Below are 25711 nucleotides of genomic sequence, written 5' to 3'. Positions count from 1 at the left end.
CTGCAACAAGACTTCACGTTCCCATATAGCGCACTTCCTCCATTGTTTCCAAGACACATATGATGCAAAAGGAGAAAAATAGGTGCCCAGGTTCACAGAAAAGTTAGAGAAGAAAATATGGAGAAATGAAAAGTGATCATTGTATCACACATTTCAAAAATAAAATGCAATTTGCAACTGAAAATTATACTGACAACTAGAGCGGGTTCAAAACATCATTCCTCCCTTTGGGAAAAGGTGGCTATAATTTTTTTGAATGAACCCAATACAAATACATACATGAATCTGTCTCTTGTCTATAAATATAAAAGTCTATATAATTTACAATACACCCATGCACCTTCATACAGACAAAGCATGTGGAAGCAATTATTTAAGACTAAATATTTATCCCCTGCTCCCTTTTTTCCTTGAAAAGAGGATTGTTATCAATGTTAACACAAGAACCAAAACCACCCACCTCTAAATCTTTGGTGCGGCTTATGTCAAAAGGGCAACATACATTGGAGTCCAATGAGTAAGTAGCACAAAAGACAAGAAAAACCACATTGTATCTTTGGTTTTAATTTCAGTACATACAATGTCATTCCACCCACTAACCTAAAAGCAAAGCTTTGATTTGGACAGATTCTTTTCAAAGAGCACATCCAAACACAGCCTAAATAAAAAGCAGAAACAAACTAAGTCCTTACACCTGTCCAACTCTGTATGCTGCTGGGCATCGTCTGCACTTCCCATGAAGAATTACACCAAGAGAGAGATAGGACCCAGGAAGATGAAAAAGCACAGCTGAAATATCAGCTTTTACCAACAGATGTATCCCTTTCAGAAAAAACAAATGGAAAAGTTTCTGTATCATTGTAGTCAGGACAATGCCTTGCACTCTGAAATTACAGCATTTTACTGCAGGGCATCTTAACACTTTTCCTGAGAAGTCCCACTTGCCCCTCTTTCTAACAAAATTGAAAGTTTTTCTAAAGATGACAGCTATCCCCTGCCATTCCAGTTTGCAGCTTCTGAAAAACTGGCAGACTTCAACTGAGCTCCTCTCCCACTCCCCTGCCTTTCCATTAGTCTTCCAAGCCAGACTTTAATACTGCGTAAAAGCAGTCAACTATCACAACTTTTAACTCCCTTAACATGCATTTATTGAATCTGCCTGTAAACTGGGAGGCACTGGGGAATGAGGGAGAAAATAGGCCAAACAAAACCAGACCTTTCCAGAGAACCTCCCCCCCATCAGCTTCATGCGCTTGAATTTACTAGAAAGAACTCCAATAGATCCCAATCACATTTGGATTAGTCTTGAGCCTCCTTCACACCGCGCTGTCAAATTTCAAGCAGAAGTACTACCAAAAAAAAAAAAAAAAAAAAAAAAAAGAAAAGAAAAGGTTGCTATTGTTTCCTTTAAAGTGTAACACACATTTTGCTTACCTCACTGTTGTGGCCCCTCAAATTGAAGTTGATTCTCTGAGGGGTGTTCCGGTCCCTCCTGCAATGGCTGGAAGTAAAAGTGACGCCTACAACTCCTCTGCCATTGCCTGTTGCCAACCAGCCTTCCTCATAGTACCGCCTCCTGCACACCGGTTTCTCCTTCTCACTTTTGGGGACTCTGCCTTTCCAGGAGAGGCAGAGGATGTTGGAATCGCTGCAAAGAACAGGCCCATGTTCCACTGCTGCATACATGCTTTTTAAATATTTTATTTTTTGACATAAGAAAGTAATATGTCTAGTGCACAAAATTTAAATCAATTTTTTTTTTTTTATTGATAAGACTGACCTGGGATAGATCATTGAAAGGGAGGAGGATGGGGTCAGTGTTTATAAATATCCACCAAATGCATAGTGAAAAATTCCTCTATAAAAGATGATGGCAGTTGGCTAAGAAAAAGTAACACTTAAAAAAAAATTCAGGTTCATTTTTGTTTTTGAGTCTGTAGAGTGAGGGTGCACTTATCCTTTGGAGAAACAGCTACTTCATAAGAGGCGCTCAAGAAATGGTTAAGTCATCTTTTTGCTCAACTTGATATAATCTTTATACAGCCTGAGATTCCAGTTTAGCGTAATGCAATTCCAGAGACAAAGAGTTGCAAATGTGTAGGTTTCAAGTAACTTAAGGCTTTTAAGATTTCCTCCAGTCAGATTTTCTTCAAAAGTTCAGTTGCAGAAATTTAAACACACGCACATACATATATATGTATATATATGACATTCATCTTTTCCAAGCTGCCCTCTGGCATATCTTTTCCATCTGATGTATTTCTGCTGCTAAAGCTGAAAGAGATTGCATAAAGGGAAAAAAAGGCACACAAACCGTGCGAAACAACAGACCCGAACTTGTGCAGGCACTGGTGTGCCAGGCCAGTTGGAAAATCCCTCTTGGTACTGAACCGCTCGTTGGACTCAAAAGTTTTTGCAATCCAAAGCCAATCCAATTTTCATTGCAGCACTTTTTTTCCACCAGAGACCCAACACAGCCTGAACTGTTTATCACGCTATCTTGCCTGCTTTCCCACTTTTTGCTGCCACACACGAATGAAAAAGAAACCCCCTCTTCATTTATAGCAGAATCAAAAATGCTCTAAAGCTTTTAGCTTTCAAAGCAGATAATTTTGCCTCAGGTGAACCATGAAGTTCTCTCTCCTCTGAAACAGGCTAAAATGTCAAGCTGTTTTTCCTTTACTTTTCCCTTTTTTCTGCTACAAGGAATCACAGACTTTTCATCCTACCGTAAAAAAACAAATGCCAGAATTAAAGCACATCAAGTAAGCACTCTTTCAAAATCTTCTAAAATTCAAGGAAAGAAGAAATATAATCATCTAAAAAAGAAAGAGAAGCAGCATTAAAAATCTGACTTCCTGGGTTCGCTATTTCTCTAGGTATTTTCCTTGCTTGTTTGATCGGATCTTTCCTTCTTGATGCTTGTCTACAGCATAGATTCATAGTTCCAGACACAACATTTGCAGCTGTACAAGAAGGAAACATATGAAGTATTCCAATTGTTTTATTTGAATAACATTTATGAGCTCAATTAATTAGTATTTATACCACACTAAGTGAAAAGAGGAAAAAGGAGAGGGAGAAAGAATACGCAAGTTTGATGACCTGGTTAACTCAAGAAGGATGACGAGGTTTGCTCAGTTCAATGCCCAGACTTGTCCCATAGTTCCTCAACTTATTTACTTCCAGTCATCATTACTCAACATATGGTCACGATTTATTAGTCCATTCACAATCTACTGAGCCCAAAGCAAAACGTGCCAAAGACCATACATTATCCCTCTGCAATAACAAAATCAGTTTCCTCTACCCTCTGTATTCTTCTGTTTCCCTCACAGCTATTGATTGAGATTGTGGAGGTATTTATTAGGCTTTTTCTGTGCAGAGGGTGTTTTTTCTTCCTCTTCTTGCAAACTTTTTTCACCTGTGAAGACCATGTGGAAAGTTGAACATTACTGGCACGTGTCTTTCCATGGGTTACCGATTCCTGTGATGTAAGGGTGCTCCATCTGGTTCTCAGATTAATTTTCATCAATTGCAAAGCTCTCAGGAATATGCAAGAGTAAGTCTATGTGATGACAAAAACATGTGCATTTTCATGTACATGCAGCGCACACACCAGCTCACTCAATTTGGTACTCAGAGCTGCATCTGCCTTTTCAGTTTAGCTGTGGTAATCTTGTAAGACCCCCATCATTCAAAGCTTGAAATCCCTGGATTCTTCCAACCCTGCAAGACAAAGCACACACACATACAAAAAAAGAAAAAAAAAAGTGAATAAAATAAGCCACAAAACAACTTAAAGATACAAGGACTATTGTTACAGTAATCAAAGCATTATCATTAAGGATTTTATACTGGACTCCTATAAAATATCTATATTATATATAGATACATGGAATATTCAGACACACACACATATGTATTTGATACACAAATACAAACTACAAAATTTTCTTTTTCACTTCCATTCACAATTGACACATATAACTAATGAAATGTATCCAGGAAGGATACATTAGGGGGAAAAAAAGGAACTTTCTTTTGGCCATAGTCACTGGGGCAAACTCTTAGACAAAGATTCTACGACTTTGGAGTGAGGGTAGGGAAGTGGCGGAGCAGGCACAAAGTTAGACCCCAAGGCACACAAACAGAATCACAGAGTGGCTGAGGTTGGAAGGCACCTCTGGACGTTATCTGGTCCAACCCCCCTGCTCAAGCAGGGACACCTAGAGCCGGCTGCCCAGGACTGCACCCAGGCAGCTTTTGAGTATCTCCAAGGATGGAGACTCCACAACCTCTCTGTGCAACCCGTGCCAGTACTCAGTCATCGTCACAGTAAAGAAGTGTTTCCTGATGTTCAGAGGGAACCTCCTGTGTTTCAGTTTGTGCCCACTGCCACTGGTCCTATCACTGGGCACCACTGTAAAGAGTCTGGCTCTGTCATCTTCATTCCCTCCTATCAAGTGTTTATCATAGAATCATAGAATGGTTTGGGTTTGAAGGGACCTTAAAGATCATCTAGTTCCAACCCCCCTGCCATGGGCAGGGACACCTTCCACTAGACCAGGCTGCTCAAAGCCCCATTCAACCTGGCCTTGAACATTTCCAGGGATGGGGCATCCACAACTTCTCTGGGCAACCTGTTCCAGTCTCACCACCCTCACAGTGAAGATGATCTTTTATACACATTAAAAAGATCTCCCTGAACCTTTTCTTCTCCCGACTGAACAGTCCCAGCTCTTTCAGACTTTCCTCATATGAAAGATGCTCCAAACCATGAAAGTACAGTGCTAAACTTATCAAAGGAGACTGAGAAGATTCCTCCAGGGCCTAAATTACTGCTTTAGAGAGATCTAAGGTACTCCAAAATTAAAACTTAGAAGTTTGAATCAATACAGATGAACTGACTACTCAAATTCTGCATAAGTCTCCATTTGAAAAAGGGGGAAAAAATTCCCCAAAGTCAGTTATATACAGAAGAGTGTAGAGTAGAAGAGACCAAGGAAAAGACTGTCCAGGATATTCCAGAAGTTGTATCTGAAGTGCACACATAGGCACAGTTATGCATCTATACATTTACTGCTAAACAGAGCTCATTTAAATTGAGAATTGCATTTATGACATTCAACAGGGCTGTAAAAATGGTCTTGTCTATATTACATACAGCACTGTACTAACCTCACATTTCGAGTAATTAACCAATTTTTTCAGTCTAGCATAGACATACCAATAAATTTTTTTTTAAAAAAGAAAAAGGTAAGAAAAAAAAATTATAGATATAAAGGCAAGGCCGTAAAGTGGTTTACAACACTATTCAGCTAGCACACTTATCAGGAACACCGTCCATGAGGTTTGGTGAGTCACTACCAGAACTTTTCAGCATTACAACTAACCAAAGATTTAAAAATAATGGCTGCTACCAATTTTTTTCATCATAGCATGATAAGGATAGGAGAAATGTCACCTAGTCTTTCCAGATTTATGGTGCTTCTCAATTACAGTCCAAAGAAAGTTCATATAAAGGAAAATTCAGAAAAACTTTCAGAACACAATGATGGTCTGAAGAATTTCTGTGCTCATCCCATAAGCAAATAATCCTGTCAAGGATCAGTGCTGTTACTTCCATACCCACCAGGGTCTTCCTAACAAATACCTGCATTCAAGAGTTGACATTTTATACTAGCGACTTGTGTATTATGATGCAAGCCTTTACTAACCCCACAGAGAAACAAAAATGGTTTACTAAGAAAACAGAAAGTCTCTGAAACATCAGTTAGAGCAGCATGAGGTAAGCATTAAACAGAATTGTTTGAACTGTGCAAGTACCATGACTTTACAAGTGGATTTTAAAATACAGACAACTACAGAGGCTGTGGCTTTGCACAAAATCTGTATGCAGTTTCTGTCCTTATTCACTGCATATAAAATTAACAAGTTTGAGAAAAGAACTCTTTTGTGTCTTGGCCAATAACCTTCTCTCACCTGAGTCCCATTTACCATCACTTTCAAGATTAGACAAACTAAAGGCTTCTCCTCTTAAAAATATCCTAACTGCATTAGGAATGCTGGACAGGTAGAGTTGAAAATCTAAAATAACTACAAAAGGAATAAAGTCAATCATTATTCAAATACATCTCTCTCAGTACAATACACCCCACGAGACTATTTTACCTTTAAATCACTGAGGGTCAACACTTCCTTTATGTTGTACTTACATTCAGTAGACAAGATAAAAAGTACTTTTAAGACTGTAGTGTCAAACACTCAAAAGATAACCTGAATTAAGATTACATATATTATATATTAAGATTTAATTCTTTCCATTCCCTCTCCTTCATTTCCACCCACTCAGTATTTCCCAAGAAATAACCTAATTAAAAGATTCAGATGCCAGTCTTCCCTCAAGAAAATCTGTAACTAATTTAGACACTCCCCCCTTTCTTCTGCCATTACAGCAGTCCCACAGTTCTGCTCCTTTTCACATGTTTAAAGCAAGCTTTTTGCCTTCTTCTTCCCCACCATGAAACACTAGGGTAATGGCTACACCTATTCTAAAGCATGTGTATGAGCCGAGGATAAAAAGCATTATAGAAGAGCTACGTGTTACTTGCACGATCTTACCACTAGTCTGAATTCAGTTTGAGCTCCCCATATAAAGAGAACTTGGCCTTCCAGATGAAATTCATCCAAACTAAATTTTTGAATGCAGATTTATAATCAAACTTTAGGTATCTTTTCTTTCAGAGCAGGACAAGGGCTAATCATAGAAGTACACTGGATTCTGAGAAAATACTTATTTTTGCTGGCAAATTATTTCTAGCACTACTAGGACACTAAATATCAACAAATTGCAGTTACCTACTTTTAGTCTCACTTAAAGGGTAGCTGAAAATATCTCTGCTCTGGATTTTCCGTCTAACAAAGGGAGCTGCTACTTGAAATCATCCTCTAATACTGTTTTGAGTCTAAGCCCAGTGATGTAATGTTTCTTAAGTACAGACACGTAATGAGACAAAAATGTATTAGACCTGTGACCCAGGAAAGGATCCACAAGTATTTCATTTGATTTTGCTTTGAAAGCATAGCTCTTCTCAAATGCAAAACCAGCAACAAGTTATGTTTCCACATTATAGAAATGAATTTAGGTATTAATTTTTAAAAATGAACTTATTAACAGTGGCTCTCATATTTTAGTGTCAATATTTAACTCATCAGTTTTATCTCCTAACTGTTTCCATTAACTTATATAAAGTGTAAGTGTTAAGCCACAGTTGGACAACCAGAAAAACATTTGTTTGTTCTCATGCATCTTTCATTGAAGTGTCTTTCTTTTGTTGACAGAAAGAAGTCATGCACAGCCAAGTGTACCAATAGTGCAGCAAGCTCTTCAGCATTTAATGTTTATTCAAAACCTCAGTCTTCAAGGCTCCAGAGTGGAGTATCTGAAGGTGAGGATAAAAGGAGACTGAGAGGGGAAGGAAAGCAGAGAAGGAAAATTCAGATGAATACACACCATTTCTAAATTATTACATTCAAAAAACCAAACCAAAATAAAAAAGGACCTACAGGGTGCACTTTGAAGATTCTGACTGCCCAAACACCTTATGGAAAGAAACGTAAGCTACAGAGTCTTTGAAAAGTCAGGCTAACAGATTTTAGGATTTTTCAGCCTAACCAGATTTCCTTCCTGTCAAACTTGCATGACATCAAAGGAAACTGCAGTTTTCCCTCCCTTCACAGTCTAAGAAGGAAAAAATATACACCAGTATCCATGAAGATAGTAAGATACTTTAAAAAAAAAAAGTGAGACCACAAACTTGCATTTTGTTCAGAAGGATCAAACCACAAATGCTTCTGCACAAGCTCATGGCAGGTGATCCCACCAGCTATCAAATGGTGACTGTGGGAGTAACCTTCAAGGTTACTGCTGAACACTATACTACAAAATTGGCACATTCTGTAATACAGTCACTGTATTACAGGCTAAATACTATAGAGCTAGAAGCTGGCAAGATGATACATTTTGTTGTTTATTTAGTCCAACTTTTAAGGTAACATAAATTATGAAATAATCCTATTCAAAAGGAAAGAAAATGATATAACAAAATTAAGTACTCAATTCCTAAAAGGCTAAAGTATGTAAAAGAAAAGGTAACTGGTTTGTAGGTAAAAGGATTTTTTTTTTCCATTAAAAAAGGGCCAATTCCATAGGGAGAAAATGCAATTTTGACCTGAATAAGTACTGGTTTTCCTCCTCTTTCACTCATCTCTTCTAATTATCTTTGCTTTATTCACCTTCTATTGTGGTATAAGTCATTGAGGTTAACACCTTTCTTTCATATTACACAACAACACAAAACTAATTCGAAGGACATGATTCTAAACATATACCAATAAGCTAACTAGTGGCTGTAAAAATGTTCTTCACTCCTAAAAAATGAAGGAAGAGCAGAGAGGAAAAAAAAGTTAGGAGATGCTTGATTTTTGTTCTGTTTGTTTTTAAATGTTTGTCCACAATGTTTGTCCTTGGGTAATTCTAGAAGCTCTTCCCTTACTCCGGGACAGCTGCATGGCCTGGGCAAGACAGTCAGTTGTGCTAATCAGAGAGGTAAAGAGATTTGTAACCACAGCATAGCTGCACAGAAGGAGATATGTAGCAAAGGTGTAACACCAGGAACTGTGATAATAACTGCCAGCCAAGTAATACAGACACTGTAATGTTAGTTATATGCACCTATATATCGTTAAGCAAATAAAACTGACAGAAAATGTATTTGTTGGCATATTGAGAGAAGTGAAGCTTGTATTAGTGGCTGTTCAGCGACATTCATTGTGAATATAGCCAAAATTTATTTCAATGCAATACTCCTACAAACTTACAACCATCTCCTCCACCAAATTACACTCTCAGAGAAGCGAAAATAAAAAAAATAGTACGAGCTGATCGGCATTTCTGATGTGCTAAATGACCCTCCTGGGTTCTTGTAATAGGGGAGAAGGCAATATATGTATGTTGTATACATTTTTTAAAGTGCAAGATCTTTTTTCATGTATAGCTGTCTTATATGTGTTATTTCTAGAACTATTATATATATTCCACTTTCAATGCTTGATGCTATACCATCAGATTAAACTGGAGTTAAATTTAAAAATACAATTAGGAAGAAAAAGCAAGAAACAAATTTTAAAATGCCTTCAGGAAAAATATTTTCAAGAAAAACATCAAGGGTCCTTAAGCAAACTGTCAGAAGCTATTAATTGTGAATTGCCAAATTGATACACATTCTCCAAAAGGTAGAGGCCTGAAGACATGAAATACAGTAAATTGTTAAAAACTCTGCCTATGGTGGAACTGAGGTAAACAGTTATGCTGTTCACAGGGAAAAGAAGTTAGAAAAGATAAAAGCACTGCAGAACAGACTCGGCCCCAAAACTAAGGATATTTGAGCTAAACAGAACCTATCAAAACATGCAAGAAAGAGAATACCTAACTTGGGTGTGTTTTTTTGTTTGGTTTTGGTTTGTTTTTTTAAACACCTTCTTTAGCAACTACATACTTTAGATGAATAAATACTATATCCACTTGTGAAAGAACTGCTGCAAATCCCTTTAATCAGTTACTGGTCAAACACGCTCATGGGAAACTTGAGTCAAATAATGCTAGATCTGTTAAGCTTATATGGCAGGGAAGCAAACCAGAAAAATAATTGAAGGCTAGACTTCACAATACAAAGCATTCAGCTGCAAGATGAACAGAAAATGTTTCTGCTCCTGCAGCTCTGATCACTTCTTTCTCAACCCCTAGCACAGCACACCATGACTCTCACTTAAGCCAGGATGATCATTCAAGGTGCTACACTCTGAACTACATCAGAGAAATGATCCAATTAAAAATTTGAGAAATGAAGATTCACAACAGCTTAACCAATATAAATCTGGTTTGCTAGATTCAGCCGCATTCTGTTTCCCTTGTGGCAAACCATACCCCTCCAGCATGTCCTAACACAAACGCCAGCACTCTTCCAATCATGCAGTTCAGGAAGCTGATCTTGCCAAAAACATACCCTCCAAAAACAGCAATCAATTTTAAGGGAGCTCCCCTTAGCGAACTCACCATGCATGTGCAGCAGCAGCACTACTGCCAATGTAAGAAAGGGGGTGGGAGGTATGGCACCACAGCAGCCTAGATTTCAACCAGCTTGAACTGTTCTCAAAAGCTTTATCTTTTTTAAGTTGAATCGATCCCTGACACAGTCCCCGTGTGGTCCCATGTTCAGCTGCACTGGCAAAATGGAGAAGATGGAGCTGTACAGCACAAGCGAGAAACAGAAAGGAGGAGTACTTGCAACTAGTATTGTCACTTGAACGCTTTTGATGACAAATTTTGGGCACAGAGTATTTCTGAACTCAAGGGTTTGCCCTCAGAAGGGAGGAAAGCAAAGTTTGTCTTTTGAGGATGAATTTAAGATGGCTCCCACAATATCTTGGAGCCAAGGCTACCCATCAGCCGTGAAAAGATCCCTCATTTTCAAATAAATTGAAGCGGGCTGAAATACTTCAGACAGATGTTGAAAGACCTGTTTCAGAAAAGAAAAACGTACAAATAACATGTATTAGCCTTTTAAACAAACTGGAGATTTACACTGCTGAAACATGCATTCAGAATCTTTAGAGATTCAAAGAAATGTGAAGTGCAACCAAGAAATTCCCTTCACTTAAAAGTGTGACTCTTCCCTCTCAAGAAAGGGCTGCAATCCTCACAGCAGAGAGAACACTTATAGAATGTATACTTCAGGGAACATTTACTTAAAAAGCGGTAACAACTGTGTCTCCCTAATGACATTCAAAGACCTTCAAGGGAGGGAGCCCCAGCTCTTACCATCGCTTTCCCATTGAACTGACTGCACTGACCTTGCCTGTAATTACAGAGCAATTTCTTTCCCGTAGGAACGTTCTGCAGCCTGCAATCATCCCTGGAGCCTGCAGCAGTTCCAGCTAGTTCCTAATTATCTCCAATATCTGCCCACAGGCTCTTTGAATACTTTCTTATGAACACACATTGAAGTTTTGATATCTTCCCCCAAAATCCCAATACACCTTTGTATGTGACACATGCACCGCAACACTGGAAACAAAAAATAAAATAAAAAAAGGAGGGGGAGATGAAAGGAGAAAATAACAGAAGACACCAGTTTTTTAAATTCAGAAGAGCTTCATAAACAAGAATTATTTCAGTTGGACAGCAAGACATATTTCAGTGAGAAATCTGATAATCTCTGCAGAGCAGTTTGAGTGTGGCGTGTTGCAGCAGGGAAGGATGCTGCATCAGCCTGCGGGGACAGAACTCCTGGTGATGCCTGCAAGCTGCATCACAGGTGTGAAGTGGATTTGCTCACCACAGGCTGCTCGGCTAGAGCTGTGAAGCAAGGCACTTCTCACACAGGATAACTTCAATGGGTTGGATTTTTTTTTTTTTTTTTTTTTTAAAGTACAAAAAGACAAGAATTTCAGTTCTCAAAGAACTCAGGTTTCTCAGTCTTTGGCTTTTGGATCAAGAACTTGACTCTAGTCCTGACTGTCACTAACATCACTCAAATATGCCGTCACTGAAGATTTCAGTCTGTGTTGGAGGACTTGCACCCACCTCTCAACCACTGCTTAGAGGTCTAGATGCAGCGGAGGGATACTTCTACCCTCACAATGAAGAGATGCAAAGCTAAGGAACAGCTTCATCTCCTCCCCATACCTGTCCCCTTTTGCTTCAAGTTTCCTGTTTTTTCCTCAAGGTTCTGGAAGGTTGTGCCAAGGTCTCTGGGTTAAAAGAGGCATATAATATCATCAAGGCAGACAGACTCTAAGAGTGGTTGCTTTAGAGGCAGCCTTGACAAGCGAGAGTCACTGAAGAGGCCTTTTTAAAAGCCAGGAGCTTTAAATGAATGCTTGCAGCAAAGCAAACACTTCTGTACAGAAGTGAGTTGTTTCACTAGCAAGACTCAGAGGGCATGAGATTAGCTGCAAACATATGTACCCAGTTAGGTGAATGACGGTTTTGAACTGTTCTGTCTGCATTAATATGCCAAGTGTTGACTGGTCACCTGTACTGACAGAAGCAAGGAGGCCAGAAGAAGCAGGCGTCTTCTACGCACAGTCATGTTGTGGTGGGTAAGCTGAAGGCAGACCTGCACCTAGGTAAATTAGCACAGCAGTCTTGTGTCCAAGTAGTTTTACTTTGTAGAGGTCTTCACAATTATGATTCTTTCCTCATCCTGGCCAGATGCTCCTACTAGATATATGAAAGATTTAGGTAGATAAACTGTAAAATTTTGAAGTGGGGATAAGAAACAGCAGTACGCTGTAGTCGCAAACAGCTCTCATTCTTCTTGCTCGACTGTGACACTACAACCTTTCTAGTAAGAAGTCCATAATAGGTAAAAATTGCTGATTACAGGGGTATTCAGTGGAAGGAAAGCTATCAAGGACTGTCTCCTCTATTTTCTTAAATATGATACAAAAATATGTGTTAAAATGATCATGGATGAAAATAAGTGAACAGAAAAAGAATTTCAGAAACTCTTGAAAAGTATATTCAAGGAGCAACATGAGTTATTTTAAGTAGGAATTCTGAACATTTCACTTTAATGCTGTCAATGTAAAAAAGAGACTACTCAAATTTTGTTTCTAAAATTCATTTCTATAATTAACTAAATTTTTAGTTGAGATGCCAATTCCTCTCATTCAGTTTTTTCAGTCTGCAGAGAGCAAGCCTTTGAAAGGTGTAATTTTTAATATAAAATTTATTCATTTTATATTGTATTGATATATCTATTTCTTAACATGGTAACATCCCAAGATAGCCAGACTTTGTGTAATTCATTTAACTCTGTACAACTACCATATAGTGCTTGCTTCTAACTATAATCTCTATGAAGTTATGAAAATGCTCTTCCATTGAACAAACATTCAGGTTGGACCAAGAAATTAAACAAATGTTCTAAATTTGAGGGTTTTTTTTAAGTTATAGTAATATTCTCACTACTTTCTAGCTAGTCCTGTAATTAAATTTATTTTGTTTTTTTCCCAATAAGTTATATAAATGCAGTAACCATCAAACTTCTTGGACCCCATTATTTCTCTTCCTCAACACAAAACTCTCAATGCCTTTTGGCATCTTTACCTAACCTACGCTCGTGACATTTTTTTTTTGGTAAAGCTCCAATTCAGAATCTACAAAGCATGAAAATCAAAAGCGAAAATTCATCATTGCAGTTAAATCTATACCTTTTAGATATATATTCACACAGAGCTAATGCATTCACATACACACAAAGCTAAAGCTATCCATGACTAAACAAGAGAAAAAAAACCCACTGGCATTGTTTGGATTTTCTTCTTTCCCATTGCCAAGTTTCACCTTACTGCCTTTCCCAAGGAGCCCAAGGATCTTCAGATTAAGATGGTGAACTTTTCAAAACAGCCAGAGAAAAGACTGACTCGACTGAAGAATGTCAGCTTCATACATTTTCTACTTCATTTTCAAAACTTGGATTTAGGAAAGTAATATGATTGCATTTAGTAGATGATGTGCTACTTAGGCTGCTTCTGCTAAATCTCCCAAATGTAGGTCATACTCCTGCACTCATGCTTTGCTTGTGCAAAGGTTGCTTTTTTTTTTTTTTTTAACATGATTGTAAATTCCTTAGAATACCATCATGTTTGCAGATTCTAGCCAAAAATAACAATAAGAAGATAAAAGCAATCTGAGGTCATTTCATAAATAATATAATTTTGACCTAAAATTTTAAAGCTATCTTTCATATAGTCGCTTTTTTCCTTCTATGCCTAGAATTACTATATATGTAGACAAACTCGGTTTAGTACAATCTTTTTTTATTTAATAAGTACTTCACAAAGTACCTCCAGAGCTGTATAAAAGCATAATATTTACTGTATTAAGTGCTATTTCTGTATGTCTATGTGAAGGGGTGAAAAAGCAGAACAATCAGAGAAAAAAACCCAAATTGGTAACATATAATCCACCCTGATCGTTCCCTGTATAGAACTCAACACCTGTACTTAAGGTTGCTCTTCTGTATTGAAAAAGTCTGCTTGCAAACTGCTCAAGGAAAATTCCGCTGCTTTTCCTGGTAAGCAGCTTGGCAAGGTAACATCATAATCTTGTAGTGTCAGTGGTCCCCTTGAGCTTACAAAGTCTATTAAAACAAATTACTTGAAAACATCTTTTTCAGGATTTCAATTCTATAGTTTAAGAGGATCAGTATATTCCAGTTTCTTTTTAGATTCAAAGAACATAAGACAGTATACTACTTCAGTATCTAATGCTGTCATGACACCTCAATACTTTCTCCATTAACTGTGTATTATGCACAGACCACAGAATAACAGGAGGTTACTAGGAGAAAACTGTATGCTTTCTTGTTATGTATACTAGCTAGACTGCAATGAAATCAACACTTCAGCATCTGCTTGAAACAGCCATTATGTTTGATCTGTAGTAGTTAGGATGCACAAAACAAACACTATTTAGAAAAAAACATACAGTATTTCGTAAAGCTGATACAAAGCTTCTGAAATTAAGTAACTGAAGAATGACATTTTAAGAAAATTCTACCCCAATAACTAAAATTATATATTACTTTTCACTTACTGGTCTACTGAATCACAGCATGAAACAAAGACAGCTGATGAACAATCAGAAATTACATTCAGAATACAAAAATTCTATTTCTAACTATTAAAAGAATGAAAAACCTAAATTAAATATGGGAAAATCTAGTTACTCAGTGACACTAAAACCTCAAATAATACCTGCTACAGATGCTGATTTCACTTGATCATCAATCTACCAACTCTGTATTGGGCTGGTTGATTAAAATGATGTAAGATATGAAAAAATAAAAAAAGAAAAATCTGTTATACTTCGCATATAATCCAAAGAGTGTATGTTTGCCTGAAGTCAGCCTATTTCTTTCTAAAAAGATATAAAATGACATTAAACGTAAATATCCTATCTTGCTGATAACCGTAGACCATCACAGCAACACTAGTATTACTGCCACTGCTTTCTCCTTGTGTCCATTTCTAATGTATTTCTCTCTTACAAGGGGCTCTGTAATGCTTGTGCCACTGGTCAAAGTAGAATATGGAAAGGCTGGTAGGATTATCTGGCAAAAGAGGGATAAGTAACCAACTCATAATGTTCCCAGGATGAGCATTTCAGTGCATTAATAAAACTGCAAAGCCAGAAGAGAGCCTAAGGAAATGGCATACACTGTTCCAAACATGTTAAATATACTTTTAAATAACTGTAACATGGACAGTGAATGGATAAATGTTCCACAATAATCCTGAAAAAAGCAAACCCCCAAAGACAATTATCATATAGGAACAAATCATTTTACAAATTAACGCACCTGAGAGATTTGTAGTGTCAGTTAGTGTCAGTTATATCTTCCAAATAGTCCCCACAGTGTACTCCTACAGTAGTCCATCCAAAATCTATCACTAACAATGGGAGTAAACAACATTTTACTGATGGATAACCACAAAAACCATAAAACAAATATTCCATTCTTTCCTGTCCCTCCCCACTGGACACAAAGTCCTTAAGCAAGTAAACCCCAAAAGATGCCACACACACATGGCATTTAAGGGGCCTGCTAACAAAACCAAATTTTCTTCCCCTTGCTCTCAAGTATGATCAAAGTAGAGAATTAGGTTTAGGAGCTCTCTAAACTTCTTTCCTGTTTCCATTCATGTAGAGAGAGATATTCTACCCTTGGTATTCCAAGACAGCTGCAAATTGTCTGCAATGCCTATCTAGTCCATTTAATTATCTTGCATATATTAAATTTTTTTGTTATTTCTACTGAATATCAAGTAGGTAGGAGACAGTATTAACAAGATTCATGGACACCCCCCCCCCCTTAAGGGCAAAATATCAATAAAATAATACCATATCCAATCCATCAGATTTCTTTTTCGCTGCTTAGCATCTGAAGCAAAGTACTTTCTGAAGTCTTGTAACTGATGTCAGCCTTTTTTGCTTGAGAGCTAATACTATTACCTCATGCCTTACATTGATTAAAGCTTGAGAAGCTAAAGCTCACATCCAAAAAAATGTTAAATTGATATTTCAGCTGACTGAAACCAATAACGTGGCTTTTTATAAATGTAACTCACAAGCTTTAGTTTGCACTTGTATGTTTACAAATTTTCATTTCAGATGAAGAAATCCATTTCACAGAGAGCAATATGCACAGTAAAATAAAGCAAGACACTGCTAGATTCTAGACAGACATACTAGAGCAATGCAGAGCTGCAGGGATCTGATTACAGACAGTATCTTCTGCTGGGCAGTCAGTCTCCCACTGGGATGGCGAGCATGTACAGTGGGATGTTCTACAGTAAAACAGTGTTTGTTTCTTATATAGAGCCTTACAGATGTCACAGGATTATTCCCTCTCAATGCTTCAACATTTTAATTTATCAAAATTTTTAAGCAGAGCGTAGCAAGGCACTTACAGTTTCATAACATTCCCCCATGCAATGTGTTCTGTGATTCTTGGATCTGTTGCTCTCCTCATAAGAGGCAAAAGCCAAAGTACAAAGCAACTGCTATGGGTCGACAGCGAATGTCCTTTATTGCTGCTTTTCAGAACTGTACCCAGATCAGCCAGAGCTCTAACAGACTAAAAGCAAACCCAAGTCTATCTTCTGGAAGACCATATACAGTTGCAAAGAAAATCAGGACACACACAAGTCATCCGGTCTGTTCAACATTTGTTATTGTTTTATTTGCTCTGAAGCAGAGCTACAAATAACTGACAACATACCAATTTTCAAAAGAAGCTTCTATAATTACGTTGGTATGCCCTATGGAAACACTACTGGGTTTCTCACAGCAACATTCAATGATTCAAACAGCTAGCCCTGCTCTTCCCGTAAAATTATTAATACTAAGAGAGCTTCATCACCCTTCAACAGAAGAGCTGACTGGCAGAATTACCATTATCAATGGTAATACAACAGCTTTATGACATCTTACCTCTTGAGAAATCAAGTTTTATGGGAAAAGTAGTAGTACATTCAGTATACAGTAAGGCAGGATTGTTTCTATAAGATCTTTCTCACCATTTACGATGCCTTGAATGCACATACTACAAAGTATTTTTAGCAACCCTGTGAGATAGGTAAGTATGATTCCTGTTGTAACAGATGAGGAAACAAAAGGTACAGGCCTGCAAGACAAGCAAACTGTTCAAAGCAACCTATGCCACAGAAAGACTTCTCAATCTCCACCACCCCTATGACCCACTCCGATTTGCCTTCCTAGATCTGGTTAGCCCTCGTCCCTCTGTTCACTGCCAGGTGCCTGTCTGACATCTCCTTGGCCAGACTCAGTTTCTTAAAACATCAGAAAATAAATATGAAGAAAGTGAGGAGTATTCTGTGGCCTTAGGTGAAGCAATGGAGCACACAGGACCCACAAGACTTGGATGCAGGGAAATCTTTCAGAAACAGAAAGATGTTAGATCAGCTCAGCTGCACCATGGAATTTCCCCACGGGACAGAGCTGGAGCATCCTCCTTAATATTGAAGGGAAAGATAGCACCAAAATAAGAAGGAAGAATTTACCATTACTGGCTTCCAGTCTGTGCTATGATCCTATCAGCACTAAGTGTGGCTCCTCTGATGTTTTCCTGTCCATTTCCATCTTGCTTCAAAATTTATCTGGTTTAGATCCACAGGAAAAGCCATAACCAACATTCTGCTTTTTGTTCTCATATTCAAAAATATCCATCAACATTTGGTGAAACGCATCGCGTGTCAAAACACTTCTGCCATTCACTGTAGATGGATAGATACTCAGGCCAGGTTAATTCAAAATGATTTACAGTAACCAAGAATAGTTACTACTTCAATCATCAAGCAAGGAAACTTCATTTAAATATACAATTTTAATTTTGCATTTCTACTCCTTTTCTGAAAGAAATCCTGTTACTATCTAGTAACCTTAAACTGATGTTGATTTGCAAGTAAACATAGCTTATACCTCGTATTTGATATTTTGATTTGCTAACTTTAATGCTATAATACATTCACATTTAAGTAATTGCATAATTTAAACACATTTATTCAGATTGATGATTTTCACATTTGATGTTAAAGAATGGTAAATGGTCCTTCTCATTTTCTGGATCAGATGTTCTCCAAACAGCCATATATGCACCACTGACAAAGAGTATATGCATACGTAACACTGCAAGTACACAAGGTACTCTGAAGCGTTGTAAGACCCAGCCTAGAACAAGAAGTTACCCCTGCCAACAGTCAAATCCAATGTCACCAATGTTGCTGGGGATAGCAAGAAAAAGTTGCAATATTTTAAAGGTTTACATTTCAGGATTATCTTCTAAACCCACAACTGTATCAAGTTAGTTTCAAAGGAAGCTAAAATGCCTTTTACACAAATCCAAGTTTTACAATATTTAGAGAATGTTACTAATAAAATAAAACTACACTAGATATTTTGGATTCATATGGCTCTATTAATCATGGTTTTAATTGAATTTTTTTTTTTTAAATAGAAGGAAGCATTATCTTTAGCTAGTGAACTGAGGTGGCTTTCTGGATACTACATCACTACAAAAGTAGAAATAGCTGATCTCAACATCACATCTCATTTTTATTACATTTTATAAGAAGAAAACAATGCTTTTCAGTTTCTCCTTTAGGAAAAAAAAAGAACTGACATAAACTATACTGAAATAATCACACAATTTTCCATCTATGCCTACTGAAAAAAATCTGTTGCAAGCTGATCTGCCCCTTCAGCAAACTAAATCCAATTATTTACCCAGCAATTTCGCAAAATATTTAAGCGATACATACTCATATTATTTATTAGCAAAGCTATTTTATTTAAATTTGACAAATTATGCTAAAGGCTAAATTTACTACAATAGTCTTAAAGAGTTCCACTTAAAGGCAGTATCTTTTTATATGTATTTTTAGCTACTCTGTAAATGCTCTCTAACATAGCGTAGTAACAAAAGACTTTTAGCTATGGTATTGTCAGAAAGGCTCCTCCTCCATTACAGACCCATGTCTGCACTTCCATCGCAACACAAAAAGGTCCTGAATCTCAGTTTAAAAGCTGACGATGAAGATAAGACCAAGGTAAAAAGCCAAATTCTAAAGTAAATTGCATGCGGTACAGGCACACATTCTCCTCTAATCGTTCAGTAGCAGACCGGTGATAGTCTCTACCAGGTACGGCAGGAGAAGACATATCAAACTGTCACAGCCAGACTTCAACACATTTTGTCTGCTAAAGCCATTTAGACATACTAGTTTTATTTCTTTTAAATTTCATGAAAAGATAGAGTCTTCACACTTCGAATCTCAACATACACAAGATTTCAGATGGATGAATGTGGCATGAACAATGCGTATGTCAGGTTCATAATAGAGAAGCTATGCAGAAATTAACATTTCTACTTCCCCCCCATTCAAAGCTATCTACATATGCACACATGAGAAGAAAAATTGTAATGGTTATTTCCCAAACCCTGCAGTGTCATATGGCAGCAGTAGGTCAATCTTTAGAAGCTGGCTCCAAGCTGACCAGTGACTGATCTGCTCCCTTCCAGCTGAGACATCAGGTCACGACAAACATTATCCCGGTCATGCGGCTAATGACAGAGCTGGAGAGAATCCCTCTAAGAGGAAAGCAGAGACACAAGGAGCAAGTTTCCTTCTGGGAAAATGGGGTGAATTAAGGTCATATTGAGAACAGGCAGGTGGTTCACAGGGTAAAAAGAGCACTAGATTAACATGTGGAGTTCATGCAGACTTCAGGCATGGTATCAATTTCCTGGACTGAGTAACCAGGCCAACAGCCTGCACATACATACTACAGAGCATAATTTCCCATCTAGTACAAGGGATGTTTAATTAGCTCAGTAGGGATACCGGACTGTGGAGGGCGGATGACGGGGGAGAACCTGCGTCCTTCAGTCTAGCAACAGCATTTGTAAGACACTTCTACATTACATTACAAAAAAAAACCAAAAAAAAACCTGAAAACAAAACCAAAGTTATTGAAGCATTTTTTTTTATTAGCATGCCAATGAAATGCTAAATTATTTGACATGAGAAATGACATGTTCATAAAATCCACTGCGCAGGACAATCCTGTCTCAATAAATTAGACACTAAGTTCATGTAGGGAGATAGAAGTGTGTTAATAGAAAAACAATGTACAATCAGCAATTAAGCAAAACAGAGATAAAATGCTGATGAAAAAATTAGGATGGCAGTGATTCCTTTCATATTATTCCCATAAAGACCCGATTGATAGAAGTATACAATAGGTGTTTGCCTTAAAAAATGAATACAGATTGCAAACTCCTGAGAGAGAGTGTTATCCTCATGCTAGATTCTTTCCAGACACATTTTTCGCTATTACTGTAATCATATACCATGACTAGGGCTGGGGGAACAGGACAGGACACACCAAAATACCTCTTTGACAACCAGTATGCTTGTCTCCACCCCAAATCTGTGTATAATACCAATACCTTTGCTTCATTTTTGTTTCTGTACAACACAAACATGCACTAAAAACCAGCAGTGGAAAGCAGGAAGCAACCTTTCCAGCTGATCAAGGCCTAGGTTCAGCAAAATATGTCTTCGTATGCTCAAGCTATGAACACGCTATGATACCCTGCTGATTGTGGGTATAACCACAAAGAGTCAGGGCATTTGACTGAAAGATGTTATTACTGTGCTACACAAAATCAACTTTTATGATACTAAGGAACTAACAAGCCACTGACAATAAACATTTCTTTTTTAGCTGAGAAAGCAAGCCAGAAAAGTGGCAGCATTTTCAGGCTTTCCACTGACATCATGCTAAGAAAGAGGTAATTGTCCCAAGGCAAATTTAGACTTATCACCACTGTGAGGGAATGTCTTGTTTATAATTAGACTCATCAGTGAGGATTTCAGAATTTAGAGGGGGGGGGGGGGGGGGGGAATCAAACACAGACTAAACAAACATACTCTAGGAAAAACTAAGCTTTTGTCCAATTTGTTCATAAATACCAGAAAAATTCTGCAGAAGATACTCAATGTGAATGGGTGCTAGGGCAAATAACTCACAATTTGAAGTATCATGTTTCTTAAGCCTTTGATCCTTCAAACAGTACAGAGTATGGGACATTTCTATATTAAGTCTGAAAACCTTAATATAAGAAGAGAGATTATGGCTTTCAGAGCAGTGGCTATACACCGGTTTTTGCCTGAATAGTGTTTTGACCAGTTCTGGGCCTGAAATTTTCCAAAACAGTGAACAAAAGGTCTTTGGCTCTCAGTTCACAGCAAGTGCGCTGCAAAGTGCACTAGATATCTTAATGCTGCCAAACAAGCTGGGCACTTCTGTGAGTTTTATTTGGTATGGAAATGAGCACCTCCCACAACTCTTCCCTCCCTATTATCACTTATTCATACTTTAAAACGGATGGCTTTGAAATATCCTGCAAGAAAAGGTTGAAAGAAAAGGCTTGAGTACTACGGTACAGGCCACCTAACAAACATCAGAGGCTGGAGAGCAAAAATCTTAACAGTCTCACTTTGAGGAACTACCCACAGTATCAACTGCATAGCCACAGGAGCTTGTCCTGAAAGAAAAACTCAAAAATGCAGAGGGACAAGGCAAGAAACATGACAGCATTATCATCTTTTGACAAATTTAAATCCCTGAGGGATCCCTGAATTTACTCAGCTACTCAAAGAAGGCAAGTAAACCTCTGAAGACATAGAACAATTGTCTCCAAAAATAGAAAAGAAAAAGATAGGTAAACAAGACATGTTACCAAGAGAGGTGGCAAGCAGCTCAAGGTGAGACACTCAGAAAGCCTCGCACCACAACTTGAGAAACCTAGTGAAGAAAACTATCACAAAAGAATGCAATTTTGTTCACTGCATTTTTCATGGCATGTTTTGTTTGTTCAGTTAAATTTCCAAATAAACATCTGCACCAGAACACTGATAAACCTCAAAACAAGAAGCAAGGACCTTCCTGACTTTTCTTACCCCTCTCTGTGACCTAAGGAATTTTATATTTGCCTCTTTGCCTTGAAGTACAATTCTCCTCTTCACAAGGTCTCTACCTATACCTAGATGCAAGAAAAGACAGGCCTATTAACAGTTGACTACATGAGAGAACCAGCTTCATACCTCTATCATGAATTTTAAGCCTTACTTTTTCTGAAAAGAACACTGCTTTGGTTTAACCTAAGCACCCAACTTCACATACAACACAAAGACAGTGCTGTGCAGAAGTTTAGGCTACACAACCTTAATGCTTAATTCTTAACAAATCCGTGACATGGATAAATTGTACTTTGCATATTGGATACTACACTGTTCAAACATAAATCTGAGGCATAACAGCTAAGTATTAAAGAAAATCATTATAGGAATCAGCAGTCTGGGCTCCAGAAATAATTCCAAACAGGTAGGATGAGACTTTTCAACAGAAGAGCACGTCTGCTTTATTCGTACTGCTTCAGTAAACATAGACATTGCTAAAGGACTGTGAAAATGAAAACTCCCACAACCTCACTCAAAAATCTGCGGCCAAAAAGCATTTCTATGGATAAAGCTGAATAGTCTACAGATGTATTTTCTATTACACAAGAGAGAAAGAAATGCACTAAACTGTTCAATCAACCCTTCCATCACAAATGCACCCTTACCAATGAATGAGTGATACAGACTTGCCATTGCTAACTCCTCAACCTCCCAACACACCACATTCTAATTTAGCAACACTGGGGACCCTTTCTGTGATTCAATCTGCTACAAACAGGTGGAGGAATCTTCAACTACAAGAGTGCTTTAGTGGATGTGTCCAAATATGTGCCCTACACAGGTCCCTCATCCGGGCATGCACTTTTGCCAATCTTATTTTTTTTAAGTATCATTACTTCAGCATCATTGCTGTGTCTGAAGGTTCACAGACATTTAGTGATAGGCCAAGTTCACAGTCTGAAGTGTCAACAAGGAAACAAGGAGTCATGTAACAGTATTTATAGCTTAGCCTGTCTTATTTCAGTCCCCTCTTTCTGCAACTTTTTTAGTTTAACCTTTACCTAGCCTAATCATCTTCAGTTGAGTGAACATTTGACTCATTTCCAACTGCATGATGATTTCTTTTAACATGACCCTGAACTTCGAACCTTTTATCCAGTGTCCTAGAAGTACTTTACTAGCCTCAGTGATCCTAGGAGAAGTAGGAAAATAGCATTATTCCCATTATACTGCTGAGTAAAAGACAATTAAGCATCTCAAGGCAATACAGAAGCTCATGATAGAATTGAGAGAGAAGTACAGGAATTCCAACTCCCAGTCTGCTGCTGTAATCATCAACTAATGCACAACAAAAATAAAATCCAAATGTAACTGTTAACTTAGTCTAACATAGGTTCATTTAAAAAACGAAAACAACATTTCATCAGAACACTCATCTCCATGGGATCACAGTTGCTTTTTATCATCTTATATTTACATGGCAGCAACCTCCTACAGCCTACCTACTACTTCACCTTTCCAACCACATGACCCCTTTAGAGCAAATGCCAAACAAGCAGAGGCAGAACTTCGAACACACTAGGAATTATGGGAATACCTGAGGTTATCTGACAGATAAGCAGGGCTTCCCTTACACAAATGATTCTGAAATCTGATCCAGAGGACACATGCATTTATCTCTTAGGAAGGACTGGAAAAGATGCCAAAATTCATTAGGATTTCTCAAATGAAGGTAAAACTCCAGATCATTAAAATTAAGTGAAAACAGGACAGAACCCTTTTCTAAAAATAGATCTTGCTGTGCAGCCAAGTATGTCTGTGTGCAGTTGTTATTTATATTTTTAAGTTGGGGCAATTTTCCAGACAGATTTTTACATCAGCTAACACAATGAGGTGCTTTAAAACAAACAAAAAACCCCAAGATTTCTTTCCTGACTACATTTGCTATAAAGTTGTAGAGGAAAAAAGGAAGCAGTAACAGAACACAGTCTCTCCTAGCATGCCACAAAATTGCAAAATTGTAAATTTCAACAAAGGCAAAGACAATAACAATATTAGCATCCAGGAAATAGGGTCACAACCCTTAACCAGAAAGACTGGAAGAATTGTCCTAATCATTGTTAAAAAAACAAAACAAAACAAAACCAAAACAAATACCCCCCCCCCCCCCCCAAAAAAACAACAACAAAAAAAACAAACAGAAAAAAATACACTACCACCACCCCCAAAAACCCCCGAGCCCCATCAAGGACACAAGCTCAAAGAAGTCATGTACTCTTTAGTACATTCTCCGGTGCTTTTTCCATTCAACCTACACCACCTCAGGCCTATTCTTAGCAATAGTGTTATCAACCCACACATGGAGATGTGCACTCAAAAATGTCATTTGGGGCAATCAAAACAGGAACAGAATTGAGCACCATCAACATATAAAAATCTTATGTTCAATGCTTCCATACTAGTCCTACCAGTGAAGGCGGCAACAACCCAAACCTCTTAAGATACTCCAAGGGAGAAGAGTTATTCCAAGAGCTTGAGCAAGTGTTAGGCTCAGAAAGCAAGGAGATCTTAAGTCTACACACCAACAAAACAAAGCAGAAGTAAACATAAGTGAAAACAAATAGACAGTTGCACATCAGTATGGCCACTCAGTCATCAGCCGTGATATTTGTCAAAACTGTGACAATGCAGCTGGAGGCGAATCAATATGATCCAAATCCTCATGACACATCCATCCCATTTTATCTCCCTTAACCAAAAATGGGCAACTGGTTGCAGATCTACTCCTGGATACACTATAAAAATCATATTATTGTTGCCCATGCAAAAGTCATTTGATTGTTTTAGGAGAGTTTTCATTCTCTGCCCAACATAAAGCTAATGCCGGTGATTTCTTGGTTTTCACACTCATCCTTGGACAACAAGGAAGGACACAAATTCAAATCCAAACCAGGGAACAAAGTTTTCCTAGTATTTCTGGAGTTTCAATGAGCAATGCTATTTTAAAACCAGCAAGAGCTCATTTGGGCACCACAGCACCAGACAATTAAATCACAAATACTTTCTCTCCAAACCAACTAGAAGCTTTCTCACACCAGAAGTACTTAAACCAAACTCCAAAGCAGGAAGACTGAATTAAGGAACTATCCAACCTTTGGAATATAACTTCCCCATGACAGTGACAAAAGAGTTTACTGTTGCATCTCATGAAAACAGGACACTATCTTTTATGAAATCTTTCAGCATTACTGGTCACTTTTAGCCCAGAACAACCACTACTCATGTCATCTGCTTTCTGCATTATTGATTGCAAAACCCACCAACACAGTACTGAAAATGAAACTGTATTGTAAGAATTTTCCATATAATCTTCTTACTCATCTCCCAAGCTACAACATCATTCTCTAATCAGTGGTCTCTCATTTAAATGCTTGGAAGAAAGAGCAATTTCCAATTCCTTCATTAATAAAAAGTACTTAACCTTCTGGAAATAGAAGGGAGGGACTAATACTGTACAGGCATACTCCTAGCACTCGTACTGAGCTCAAATTATACTTTTTTATACAGTATACTTTCCTCAATCTTACTA

The 25711-nt window shown here is 37.8% G+C and overlaps 1 protein-coding gene across 5 annotated transcripts in view; it reads right to left on the bottom strand.

Annotated features, from left to right (window-relative positions):
- The window catches only part of TULP4 (TUB like protein 4), a 163915-nt gene that overhangs the window by 130810 nt on the left and 7394 nt on the right, over positions 1–25711 (bottom strand). For 2 of the 5 annotated variants that reach the window (XM_030022841.2, XM_041125470.1), the window contains exon 2: positions 1435–3729. In XM_030022841.2, coding sequence (XP_029878701.1) covers positions 1435–1686 — 252 coding nt within the window. In that variant the 5' untranslated portion in view covers positions 1687–3729. Of the gene's footprint in view, positions 1–1434; positions 3730–16545; positions 16927–17658; positions 18204–19594; positions 19746–25711 lie in introns of those variants that run through there. The other 3 variants (XM_041125471.1, XM_030022843.2, XM_030022844.2) reach the window with 3 other exon arrangements.

The sequence above is a fragment of the Aquila chrysaetos genome, chromosome 8 (assembly GCF_900496995.4).
Source record: "Aquila chrysaetos chrysaetos chromosome 8, bAquChr1.4, whole genome shotgun sequence".
In the NCBI taxonomy this organism is placed as follows: Eukaryota; Metazoa; Chordata; class Aves; order Accipitriformes; family Accipitridae; genus Aquila; species Aquila chrysaetos.
Note: the sequence above shows the minus strand (reverse complement) of the source record. Positions and strands in the feature narration are given on the sequence as shown.